Source organism: Pimephales promelas, chromosome 14 (genome assembly GCF_988280905.1).
Source record: "Pimephales promelas chromosome 14, fPimPro1.hap1.1, whole genome shotgun sequence".
NCBI classification, from domain to species: domain Eukaryota; kingdom Metazoa; phylum Chordata; class Actinopteri; order Cypriniformes; family Leuciscidae; genus Pimephales; species Pimephales promelas.
Genome location: NC_142782.1, coordinates 20,554,380 through 20,567,650, shown reverse-complemented (window position 1 = coordinate 20,567,650; position 13,271 = coordinate 20,554,380). Strand labels below are relative to the sequence as shown.

Sequence of the window (13,271 nt, the reverse complement as noted above, 5' to 3'; positions counted from 1 at the left end):
TTGCTTTACATGCAAGGACAAAGACATGAAGAACATAAAGGGTTCAGCATGCAGACAGATGCCGACATCATCCTGTCCTAAAGCTCCATTCATAGTAACTGTGGCCTGCACTTGTAATCATTATGCACATTGAGAATGTGTGTGTGTGCGAGTGAGTGTGAGTGAAGTCATGTGTTTCTCCACATAAAAATTAACATTATTAATGGCTGTTCAAGAAAATGCACAGTTAAAAAAAAAGTTTTTATTGTTAACTAAAACTACTATATTTTGGGGGGTAAATGAAGCTGAAATAAAACATAAATATAAGATGAAAAACCTAAATGAAGATTAAAAATGTTGCCTTGGTAACTAATTGAAAGTAATAAGTACAACAATTATAAAAACTAATACTGAAAAAAACTATCAAAAGCACATAAAATAACTAATACCTGAACTAAAATTAAAAATATAATAGCTAATTTAAAAAATAAATAGGCCTACTATAATAGAATAGAAATAATATTAAAATTACAGAATGTAATGCATAATAATAATGCTCATGGGTTCAATTCCCAGAAAACACAAACACAGCTTTCTGCCAAATGCATAAACGCAAATAAATACAAAGGAAGAGTATGAATTCTAGTTGACATTGCAGATTTAGAGAGGAAAACAAAGCAAATACAGGTTGCCAGCGTTTAACGTAACTGTCAAGACACGGAACGCAGAACGGAACCGAACACAACGTACGCTGGTTGTTGCATCAACTCATTTTGAGATTGTGTGACATTTCAGGCCTTTCCTTCTCTTTCTCTCTCACTCTCGCTCCCACAGAATGGGGGTGTGTAAGGAGGGGAGGGAGCGTATCAGAGGGGGGTCTGTCTGTCTGCGTGTGTGTGTGTGTGTGAAGGCACAGACGGTTCAGTAGTAATGTGATGTGTGTCCCGAGGGATGTTTGATGGATTAATGCTGAGCAGCTTCATTGCGATGTACCACCTGATCTCACTCCCACCGTCTGCCTCTATAAAACCTGCCTGACTGCTGATCTCAGCTAGTCTCGCAGTCTCTTTTCTCTCTGTCTGTCTCTCTATCTTCCTCTCTCTGTCTCTCTCTCTCTCTCTCTCTCTCTCTCTCCTCCTCCTCTCAGCCGCCTCCGCTGCAGGCCAGGAGCTATCCAGTGCTGAACAAGTGAATTTTTTTTTTTTTTCAGCAGCGTAAGCGGGTGTGTGTGTGTACAGTAGCAGTCACACTCATACACACACACACACACACACAGTATTGTACCATCAGACATCTTTCTCCTCCTGTGTGCTTTTCATTTTTCTTTTATCTACAATTACTGCTTTTTGTTTTTGGGACGTGGATATTTTTTTTTTATGTGACGGATTTCATTCGGGACGATTTTCTCCAGGGTTTTTTTTGTCCGTCTGCGGCCGATGTGAAGGATTTTCTGCTGCGTCTGTGCGCGTGCGACCGTGTGTGAACCATGCCTCGCTCATTTCTTGTGAAGAAAATTAAACTGGATGATTTTTCCTCATCTCCCGTATCAGCGTCTAATCATCATCATCACCATCACCATCCCGATGACTCCTTTACACGTTCTCGCTCAAACCTGGGCGTTCGACTCTGTGAAAATGGTGAGTGTGGTGCCTAAATATATTGTTTACATACAGATACAGTTAGCTTCCCTATATGTGCTTGATGTTCAACCATGTTCCCAAATGAAAAATATTCAGATTTGACGCTGTGTGTTTTGAACATTATACGTAGTCCAACAGATGTTACATAAATCTTCCCATTCTGTCGCCAACTAATCCATAAAACCCTCCATCCTTTCACCCCCAACCCCGTCCTCCATTGTGCCCCCCAGACTTTGTTTTTTGACTCATGCCGACACAAATCAGGTCACGCACCGCAATCAGCTTATGAGCATAAAGCCGCACGAAAGTGTACGTACAGGAGCTTGATACCAGTTTGTTGTGCGTAGCTCATGCTAACGCTAGCACGCTGCTTTTGTGGGGCTGATGTGTTTGTCCTTAGCTGATACTGCCCTTGAGTTTCGGTCCAAACCCTCCACCCCCCACCCCCACTCTCAGCACTCTCTCTTTCTCGCTCTCCTCCCCCATCCTTCTTTTCTGCCTCATCTCACTATTTCTCTTTCACTCTCCTGCTTCCGGGTACATGAATCTAAGTGGTGGAGGAGGAGGTAGGGTTTCAGCCATCATTGACGCCACAGGAGACATCCGAGAACTGTACTGTACAGCTCGAAGGACAACGAGGGAGATGAAAGAGAAGCTTGAGGCTGACGTTTGTCACATGATGCAGCAGCACGCACTCGCACAATGGGGCAAATAGCACCACGCACAGAGCAAGCCCAGCATCCCTGAGCGGACATGATGGGACAGGCTGAGCTAAACTGAGCTATTCTACAGAGACTAAAGGGAGTCCAGAGAGCTCTGTGTCCTCACAGACAGATTTCGGTAGCAGATGTGTGGCTCTCTCTGTCCTGCTGTGGTGTTTTTCACAGATAAGCGAGATAAGACATGAGGGATATATTCCCACCTGTTATAAAAACAAAAACACAACAGACTGTTTATCTGTTTTTGGGTCATTGTAAGATTATATGAACCTATAAGTTGCACTGCTCCTTTTCTTAAATTATGCTTATGATTTTACAATATTGCATTGTATTTTCATATGAAATCCCAAAATCGAAAGCATGCATTTTTTATAATATATTTTATAAATAATCATTTTTCCCCTAACGTTTTTGTATACTAATACACAAACATTTGCTCTAATAATTGTAGAAGACATTTGTCTTTATTCTTCATCTTGAAGGTCGAGCATCAAGACTTCTAAAACAAAGCAAAAAAAAAAAAAAACCATCTTGTCTGTCAGTCAATGGGCTAACCCTAGAAAAATATATATCCGCAATAAAATTTCTGTTCCTACAAGTATTGTTGCTTCTGCAAAATCATAAAGAAATGAATTATTGTTATTATATTATTCATTCTAATATTTTTTTCTTTTTTATAAATAAGAAAATTGGTTTTTTTTTATATTATCAAAACCATTCTAATTATTTTTGCAATATGAATTAATTCTAAATAGTATTTATATTATTTATTAATTCAATCAGTAACTTAATTTAATTATTCAGTAAAAATCCCAATTTAATTTTTATATTCATAGCAATAGTATATGATTGATTTTTTTCAGATTTTTCTATTACAGTTATATTCATGCTATTTGTTCTGTGCAAATTTTCATAGTCTTTTGTCTTTCTTTCTTTTTCATGGCTAATACCACAGGTTTAGTTTGGTAGGGGAACAATACTGTTGCTGTAAATGAAGAGTTCAGATGCAAAAGCCTCTAAATATGCCATTTGAAATTTTCTTCTAAAATGATCATTTTTATCAAGCTTGTATATTCAAGTTCAGTAATTTCACTTAAATGACAATTAATAGGTAATCCTCATTGCAATTTAAGTCAAATTACTGAACTTAAATATACAAGCTTGATAAAAATGATCATTCTAGAAGAAAATTTCAAATGGCACTTAGAGGCTTTTGCATCTGAAGTCTTCATATATATATATATATATATATATATATATATATATATATCCTAATAACCTTTGAACAGTCTTTTGTGCACAATACAGTTCTTCCAAATAACATCTTCTCTCTACTGATCCTGTAGACCTTTTTCCCCTGGTTAGCTCCACCATTGTTGCGCATCGTAAATCTCACTGTATAATTAACCCAAACTGATACTGCCCTGCATGAAATGCCTTTTGGGTTTCCCTTTTAGCAAACAGATTGAATTAGAAACATTTTGTCAAAGACATGGCACCTTGGAAGGGGTATTATGTCGGTGAAATTCCAATGGCAATAAACGCGCCTGAGCCCCACGGCTGCCAGAAATCCTTTTAGCAGCTACTGAATGACCCTCACAATGCATTAAGACTCGCTCTTCGCGGTCAGAGGGCTCCATAATCAGTTTAGAGAAGTTACGAGGGAGTTTATTTGTTTCAGCAGACAGAGAGGAAATAAGACATCCTGTATTAGGGAGTATATTTTAATTTGTAACATACTTCAATGTTTGAAACTATTTCAGGGGGTTTTGAAATCTTGGAAAGAGCTTTGGTTCTTTTCTAACAGAAGTGAAAATGCTTTGTAAAGTCCTGATTTCCTTAAAATGGTTTTTAAGGACCATTCATAACATCAACCTCCATTTACTTCCACTTTTAAAAGATTATGTTGTGCACAATAGACAAATAAACAGCAAACTCTACAGGAGCCCTTGGCTAATCTTATCAAAGAAAAAGAGAGTCGGAGTGGCTTCTTCATCTCAAGGAGGGAAAGAAAGACACTTGTGCTTCCACCACAGTTAACCTGCTTAATTAGCTATTAACCATGTTAAAACCCTCTGGGTCTTGATCACACACACTTACATGAATGAGGTATGCAGAAGCCCTCTAACAGGCAGGAACTATGGATGCCTTTTCAATTGTGTGAAATGAAGTGATATATGAAATCTAAAGTTGCGCTGTGAGATATAAAGACACGTGAGCTATGAAAAATTATGATGAATAAATGAATAACTAAATTAAAAAGTAGTCATTTAAAAAAAAAAAAAAAGAAATTCAAGCAAAAACAGACTTTCATATATCATAGCACAAAATATAGTCAAATTGGTTTCCAGTATTATTTTACCAAAGACTTTTAAACTAAAGACTTGCAGCTTAAGGCATATATGATGTGACGGGTTTTAGGTGAGTTTCATGGAAAGCTTCCAAATCTGACAGTAAACTCAACAATGTGGGCCCTATCATACACCCGGTGCAATGTGGTGCCAGGCGTGATGCAAGTGTTTTTTGCAAGGTTCAGCCAGACACTTCTTATTTACACAACCTGTGCCACGTTGTTTAAATAGCGAATGCATTTTCACCCATTAGTGCTGGGCAATTTTTTGTGTAATATAAAGAGCGCGTTAGCAATATCCATCCTCAACGCGCGTACACTTTGTCCTGTAGATGGTCGACACGAGCAGATCCATTTCCTCGCTAGAGAAGCGTTCAATTTTACGCTAGCAAATTCCACCATGTAAATAGCGAATCCGCCATCGTACGAGCGGAACTGGCTTTTAAAGGGAATTGGAGATGAGACTCTAATTTGTTTATTTTTCGTTACTCCCAAAAAACAAACATTACTCATTAAGAGAATAGGAACAACCCTTTTTCCCGTCGGAAAACTAGCAAAAGTGTGCTTGCGCCGTATGCTTTAGACAATCCGCTTATATCGTTAAAATAGGGCCCTGTGTCGGTAGTGTAGTCACATACTGTGTCTTTAATTGCTTTACACCTGGACTTCAGAGAATAAGTGAATGAGTTAATAACCAGTTCATGTTCTCTGTCCTCCTGCAGGCTATATCCAAGATTACATCAGCTCTTCCGAGTACACAGAGGAGAAGCAGGCCGATATGAAACCGAGCTCGGATCCGCTGTACTCCCCCGTCAGCAGCGGAGGTGGGGAGTACTGCCAACCGGACCTGGAGCACCCGGACAGCCCTCAGTCTGGCCTCACGGCCCGCGGATACTTCAGCAGCGAGAGCGAATCTCTCAGCGAGGGCTACACCATGGATGCGTTCTTCATATCTGACGGCCGCTCGAGGAGGAAGGGCGAGGTCGCGGAAACGAAAAATGTCGAAGCGGAGGAGAAAGAAGTGGCCGGGGCGAACAACGGAGGTCCAAGACACACCTGCAATGAGTGCGGAAAGACCTACGCCACTTCATCCAACCTGAGCAGACACAAGCAGACCCACCGCAGCCTCGACAGCAAGATGGCGCGCAAGTGTCCCACCTGCGACAAGGTTTACGTGTCCATGCCGGCGCTGGCCATGCACATCCTCACTCACGACCTCAAGCACAAATGCCACGTGTGTAGTAAAGCCTTCAGTCGGCCCTGGCTGCTGCAGGGGCACATGCGATCGCATACGGGAGAAAAACCCTTCGCCTGCGCCCACTGCGGGAAAGCCTTCGCCGACCGATCCAACCTACGAGCGCACATGCAGACACATTCGGCCTTCAAACACTACAGCTGCAAGCGCTGCAATAAGACCTTCGCGCTGAAGTCCTACCTGAACAAGCACTACGAGTCCGCCTGCTTCAGAGGCTCCGGAGATGAGGACGAGTCTGGCTCCGAGAATTAACAAGAGAAAAGATGAAGATGAGTTAACGCACTCAAATATCCCGCCCACCCCTCCCCCACAGACTCCCCTCACAGACCCCACTATCCCTTTTTTAGAAAGCAATATTTTCACCAAGAAAAAACCCCAAACCAACCCAATAATAATAAGACAATAATGAATAGATGCTGGATTTTTTTTTTCTTTGGTAAAAAAAAAAAAAAAAAAAAGACCCTCTCATATAGACACGTACAATTATGAGGCCTGGCATGCAAATTTTTATGAACATAATCCTATTAATAATGATAGTAATAATATTTAGATTACCGATGTTTTATAGAAAATCATAAAAAAAAGACATAAAAAAGACAGCAACAGGTTTGTGCTTTTTGAGAAATGAAAATCAATTTGTATTTTTATGCTGCTCTTTTATTTTGAATTCTTTTGCAACTGCCAACATAAACTTTTTATGAAAATGTGAATAATGACAGTATTTGCAAAAAAGGAAGAAAAAAAAAAGAAAAAAGAAAAAAAAAAGATTGTAGACCTCTGAAAAGGTGCAAACTTTTGTTACACTTTTGGTATTTTATTTATAATTGTTATTTTTATATTCAACGTTTCCTGCAGTTTCATTATTTATTTGTTTATTTATTTATTTGTGCCAATCATGTCCTGTTAACGGTTCGAGCAGGGCGACCATCACTTTTCTTTTACCATATGGAGGAAACAGCACTCATGACAACGATCACCGAACATTCGAAACGCTTAAAATACGAACGACAGGGACTGTCAACGACTTCTTTCGTGGATCTCTGCTCGCTCTGCTGGGCTTCCTCACACTAAAACAGACTGCATTTGCTCCAGATGCCTGGGGCTCCACCCCTTGTCTTCCTGCTCCATGATTACCTCACCCAGAGGCAGGTATGACCTTAACCTCTGCTCTGTCCAAGCTCTCAAAGCATCCATCACAAACCTCATTTCTACCATTCCAGTATTATTGTTGAGTACTTATGTATTTATTCATGCACTATTTTCATTTCCCTATTTATTTAATGTGTATTTATTTATTTATTTATGTACCTATCTATTTATTTATTTATTCGGTTGATTATTCTCTGTGTTATTGGATACTGAACTGCCGTTGACCTTTTAAAATGCTGCTCTTTAATGAAAAACTTTATATGCATGATTCAGCTGTAGAGGGATTTTATTCTTTTTCGAGAGGGACGGTATGCAGTGTTTAAAAGCAGATGAATTCAGGTGATGATGCTTTGTTTAATGGGCAATAATTATTCTTAGGTACAGCAACTTGTATAATCACAGCTGTCCTGTTAGCAGTCAATGTAGGGCAATAAACAGAAATCTCCTTAATATCTCAAAGGTCACATCTCATTTCGTCGTTTCTAGAACTCCATTTCCAGCTGAGACCATTCAGAACGTCTAGGGCTGAATCTGAAATCGCTTACTTACCTACTATATAGTAGACGAAAAACAACATGTGACAAAAAAATGTCAGAATTCAGAGTACTCATGAAAGAGTAGGCAGACAGTGCACGGCATAGGATGGACACTTTACTATCCCATGAGGTCACGGGAGAGGATTTATGAATGGCGGTGACGCACCTGTTGCAGTAGGTCACGTGATAAGGGCAACATGACGAATGTAGTGCATCCAGATTACATTCATACCACACACATTAATATTAAATATACTTTTTAGCACTCAAAGTATTTCAAAACAAGTATCTACTCAAGAGAGTATGCGATTTCGGATGCAGCCTGTGTATGATGTGTTTGTGTGACTCCACCCACATTTGTGACATCACAATTCATCTCATTGCTCAAATGCCAAACAATTTAGTATTCCAGAAATGTATTTTACATCTAAAAACGAATAAAAACAAAGCAAAATCAAATTATATCAATCGCAGAAGGTGAAAATCGAACATATATTAAAACCCTTTTTTTTGCTGTTCTTACAAATTTAAATGAAATTTTAATAACAAAATCTGCAGCAATAAGCCTTTTTCTAATAATATTTTTTACTATTACTATTATCACAAATTTAATAAAGCTGTCTTGCATCTCAGTAGTTTTGAATGTAATTATAAAAAGACTAACACACAGCATGGCATATTTCAAGCATTTGGCTTTAGCTGTCCAAATAAATCCCATCATAAGCTGAGGCCGCCAGACGATAGCATGAATATGACAGAGTTTCAGTGACATGTGAAATAGAAGTCCCAAATCCTAGACCCAGAAATAATGACCCCCCCCTGAATGGCCAATCAGGATGGATTATTCAGTGTTTGAGTGAAAGGAGTGGTGGGTTCAGGACAGAGAAGAAACAAAATAGAGGCTTAATGGCAGCATTGATGGAAATAGCTGAGCATATGGCGCCAATGTGCCACTGCCTGTATAATAAAGATCTGAAAGATGTTAGAAGATAAAAGGATGAGAGTGCAATCATAAATGCGACGGTGTAAATCAGCTGTCTCTTTGCTGTCAGTCCTATGAAGTAGACAAAGCAGAAACAAAACTGCTTGTTTCATAATGAACATACATTCAGCACCATCATGAGGAATGAAACCCTGCATATGACTATATGCCTCAGCATATATGATAGCTCATGTCAAAATGAATAGAGGCAGTGTCCACTCCTCTAAAGAGTTAACAGGTGTTGGTGGACAGACAGTAGTCTGAGAGCATAATTGAGTCTGAGTTTGACCTTGTGAGGAAGGTCGAGCAGCAGCAGCCAAAGGCTCTGTCAGCGTTTTGCATATTGTAAAAAGGATGGCACAATCTCAGTAATGGGCCAAAACCTGCGGGGAATAGATAATGAGTTTCTCCTCCCACTTTTCTTCTGCTCTTCGCCTCTTATCCACCCATTCCTGACCTGGTACATTGGCACGCTGTGTCCCAGCAGATTTTCACTCTCATTGCTGATGATGGACGTCAGAGTCAGAAATGTATCTACAGTTCAAATAAAAATCGCTTGATCGCTGATACAATGATCACTATATTCAAAATATATCAACTAATTCTTGATATATTTTATAGTATCTTGTTAGATGAACTATGTATATATACACTACCATTCAAAAGTTTGGGGTCAGTAAGATTTGTTTTCAAAGAAATGTATATTTTTACTCAACCAGTATACATTAATTACATTATCAAAATTGACAGAAAAGACATGCATAATGTTATCAAATATTTATATTTCAAATAAATCCATCTGTTTTCAACATTGATAATAATAAATATTTCTTGAACAGCAAATTAGCATGTTCTAAAGGATCATGTGACACAGAAGACTACTGAATATCACAGGAATACATTAGATTTTAAATATATTAAAATATAGAAACAGTTATTTTAAATTAATATTTCACAATATTACTGTTTATACTGTATTTTTGGTCAAATAAATGCAACATAGGAGATTAAAAAATAAAAAAAGTCTTACTTTTGAATGGTAGTCTATATGAAATAGGAAGAGAAGTTATCTAACAGATAAACTATGAAGACATCTTTTGTCTTCTCATTTGAAATATCTGGAGCACATTGGTGGCATTGATTCATTTCTGACCCTGATGGACATTCATCCTGCTTTTATTCCTAAATCATCCCCTCATACTTCTGACACACCCACAGATGTGAATACTGAATACTATCAGTTATGAGTTTCCATCTGGATATTTTCCATATTAATAAGACTTGAATTCAGAGTCAGTTCAAATTATGCAAAGCTTGATGTAATGATGAGCTCTTTAAAGGCTATTCCAAAGGACTACCATCATCTCTTTATGTTTCAGTAAAATAATTTCCCACAAATGTTCAGAAACGTGAGATAAGTGAAGAGACTGAGAAAGTGAACGCGTTTTGAACAAATGTAAATATGTGTGTATATACATCTCAGCAATAATGAGACACCGCATGTGAGCCGATCCCTTTTGCTTTCACCTTTTCTGAGCCGTTTAACCCTGGACAGGCTGAACAGGATCAGAGACTTCATTAGCTCATGCTATACTAGCTAACAGTAATATTAACAATGCTAAGCATTCTCTCTCTGTTCACCAGGAACTACCAATATTTCTTTGTCTGTCTGTCTCTCTCTCTCTCTTTCTCTCCCTCCTGTTATTTTTTTTTGTCATTTCTTTTGTGGAAGTGCCCAGCCTGGCTGAACAATAATAAGAAGTGCCAAAAAATTTAAGAGTTATTTCCATGACAAAAGCCTTCAGCATATGGTAGGCAACTCACAGCCCTCCATATGGTCCTTGAGAGATTTCAGATTGTCTCTCTTCTTTTCCCTTGCCTTCTCTCTCTCTCTTCCTTCCTTCCTTCCTCCTTGTGTAAAAACGTAAAGATTTTTCCACTTCTGATATTACATTTTGCCTGTTATGAAGGGTAAAGCCAATAGTGATGTTTATGAACAATAAAATCAATAGCACAAGCAGTCCGTTGTCACTTTTTTATTGACCACTTCCATTTCTGTCAAACACAGAACATGAAATGTACCGTATACTGAAAGTGTTTTTAGATTGCTCTCACGGACCCCTGACCCTTGTTTCAAACCCCTGCAATAGCAGACTTTATATTCTGAGTTTCCGACTTGTAGTCTGTACTTCTTACAGTTAGTCAGACATCAATTCTGAATCTGATCACAACACAAGACTAAAGAGTCACAGATCAGAATGACTGAGCGACTTCTTCCTGTGCTCCTCCGTGACAACGCCCACCTATCTCAGCAATGCTGAACTGGGATCAGCCTTCCATGCATGCATCAGTGCTATAACTCTCACCGGAAGAACATCCGAACTGTAATCAAGTAAGCAGCTAAAGTCACTCTGAAACCTGACGCACACACATCTGTCCTGGAGCTGTTAAGCCAGTCCAAGTCATTAAATGTTAATGAAACATTGATTTTCTGTTACACTCCGGCCTTACTAAGATGCAGCACTCAGAGCTGAACGAGACCGATTACTGATGCTGAGGGAGAGACACTGTCATCAGGATAGAGGAGGACGGATGTCCAAGAAACCAGAAACACGAGTCAGGCTCAACCATTATGTCCTTCACTGTCCTACAGTGTTTTAGTTGGGCTTCATTTCTGTCTGTTTGACTGATTTAATGGATTACACTGCTCTATTGATTAACTGGTGTATTTAAAAATGTAGTCCGTCTCTCCATTAACTACTTTATGCTGAAACTACCATCAACATTGATGGAGACAAGCACCTCAGTCAGAATAGAATTCGGACTAAAGTATAGTTGATATTTTATTGGATTAATAATGTCTTTTTTTTTTAAATAAAATCATATGTAATTTAATTAATCTTGAATTTAATTTAATTTATCTTAAAGTCTTCTATTATTCCTTAAAAGTCCCCTTAGGAATACAAAAAAACAACAACCTTCAGTTGGTAAACCATATGGTAGATGTATATTTATATATTACAATATATTATTATAATTTTGTTTAAATTAGATGTCATTCAATTATATTTAATGTTATTTATATATTAAAGATAAAATTATTTTTACTTATTACACGATATATTCTAACTCAGTAAACATAAAGCTTAGTGGTTAAAGTGCACATTCATATATAAAAATGTACATTTTAGTGCATTTAACTTCATTTCTCTTCTGAAAGAATACATTTTCCAGATTTAGAAGCGTATATCACCATGAATAAAGAGGTCACTGTAACTGAAGTGGCAGTGTGGTGATGCTGCCATTAGATTTCATAAGAATAAATTATTAAACCCTATCATCTGCAATATTGAACATGCAACCCTAAACCACTCAACTCTCAGTGCAGTGCCCTGATAACATGCTGTCCTACTGAGCTTTACCCTTTACTGGCACATGACGCTGAGGTTTAACTTGCTATCATTGATCCTAATACAAGAAACAAGAACAAGGTCAAAAGAGAACCTCAGCGTTCCAGCACATTCATAAGATAAAATCCATGTGGAGTCAACACATACAGTACGTGTAAGAGCAGTGTGTGTGTGTGTGTGTGTGCATGTGCTCTGGCCATGGATGCGTTTAGTAGGTTACAGTAGTTACTGATTACATTTGAGGAGATAAGAGCAACTAATTCTCCCCTGACTCTCCCTCACTTGTAGATGTGGCGAATGGAAATTTCCCAACACAATGATAATGCTCAATCCTGCTCCCACTTCACATTAAGGAAGTGTTATTTGAAACAATTTATAGGCAATATGCTCCATCAAGGTGTTAGAGTTGGGTGGTGTAGATATTGTAACTACACCATTCTGTTGCCAATCAGCATCTTTCACCGTTGACGGCCCAAATTTCAAATCATGAGAACTAAAATTAATTTGGTGGTTCTCCAGAATAAACAAAATAAGTACTCTATAACTACCATGTGTTTTTAGACATGATGTGCCATATAAATGGCTTTTGTAAGCCGCTTTGGATGAAATCTGTTAATTGCAAAAATGTGAATGGTATGTGACAGTATCATCACTATCTGATGTAATCACTGTACAAAGGTACCACCATAGTAGTTTTTGTAAGGGACTTATAATGATATTTGTGCTGCATATTTGGATGTCAGTACTTACTCAGTATTGTCCTTTGCGTTCAAAACGTCATTGGTGTGTGGTTTTGATACCTTGATATCAACAGGAATCTGATGTTTGCCCGCCATCTGCTGGTGATTTTATTTCCCTGCAGTCGGATTTAGAGTAACAATATTAGTCATTGCTAATGTATATACACAGTTTCGGGATTGTGAAATATTATGACAATTTAAAATAACTGTGTTCAATTTTAATGTCATAAAATGTTATATATCCCTGAGAGCATTACTCCAGTGCTCAGTGTCATTTGATCCTTCAGAAATCAGTCTAATATGCGAATTTGATGCTCATAACTGTTATTATCAATGTTAAAAACAGTTATTTACATTTTTATTTCAGGATTCTTAGATGAATAGAAAGTTCATTTATTAGTTTAATTTATTAGAGTTCTCATTCTGTTCTCATTCTCCATCTAAATGTCTCAACAAAAATCGAGCCTCATCAGACCAGGCAACATTTTTTCCAGTCTTCAACTGTCCAATT

General features: G+C 38.1%; 1 protein-coding gene across 1 annotated transcript; it reads left to right on the top strand.

Moving 5' to 3' along the window:
- The first annotated feature begins 1,040 nt into the window (after positions 1-1,040).
- scrt2 (scratch family zinc finger 2) lies at positions 1,041-10,630 on the top strand. Its single transcript, XM_039679321.2, has 2 exons — positions 1,041-1,616; positions 5,411-10,630. The coding sequence occupies exons 1-2, from the start codon at positions 1,466-1,468 to the stop codon at positions 6,193-6,195; spliced, it is 936 nt and encodes a 311-aa protein (XP_039535255.2). The 5' UTR covers positions 1,041-1,465; the 3' UTR covers positions 6,196-10,630.
- The last annotated feature ends 2,641 nt before the right edge of the window (positions 10,631-13,271 follow it).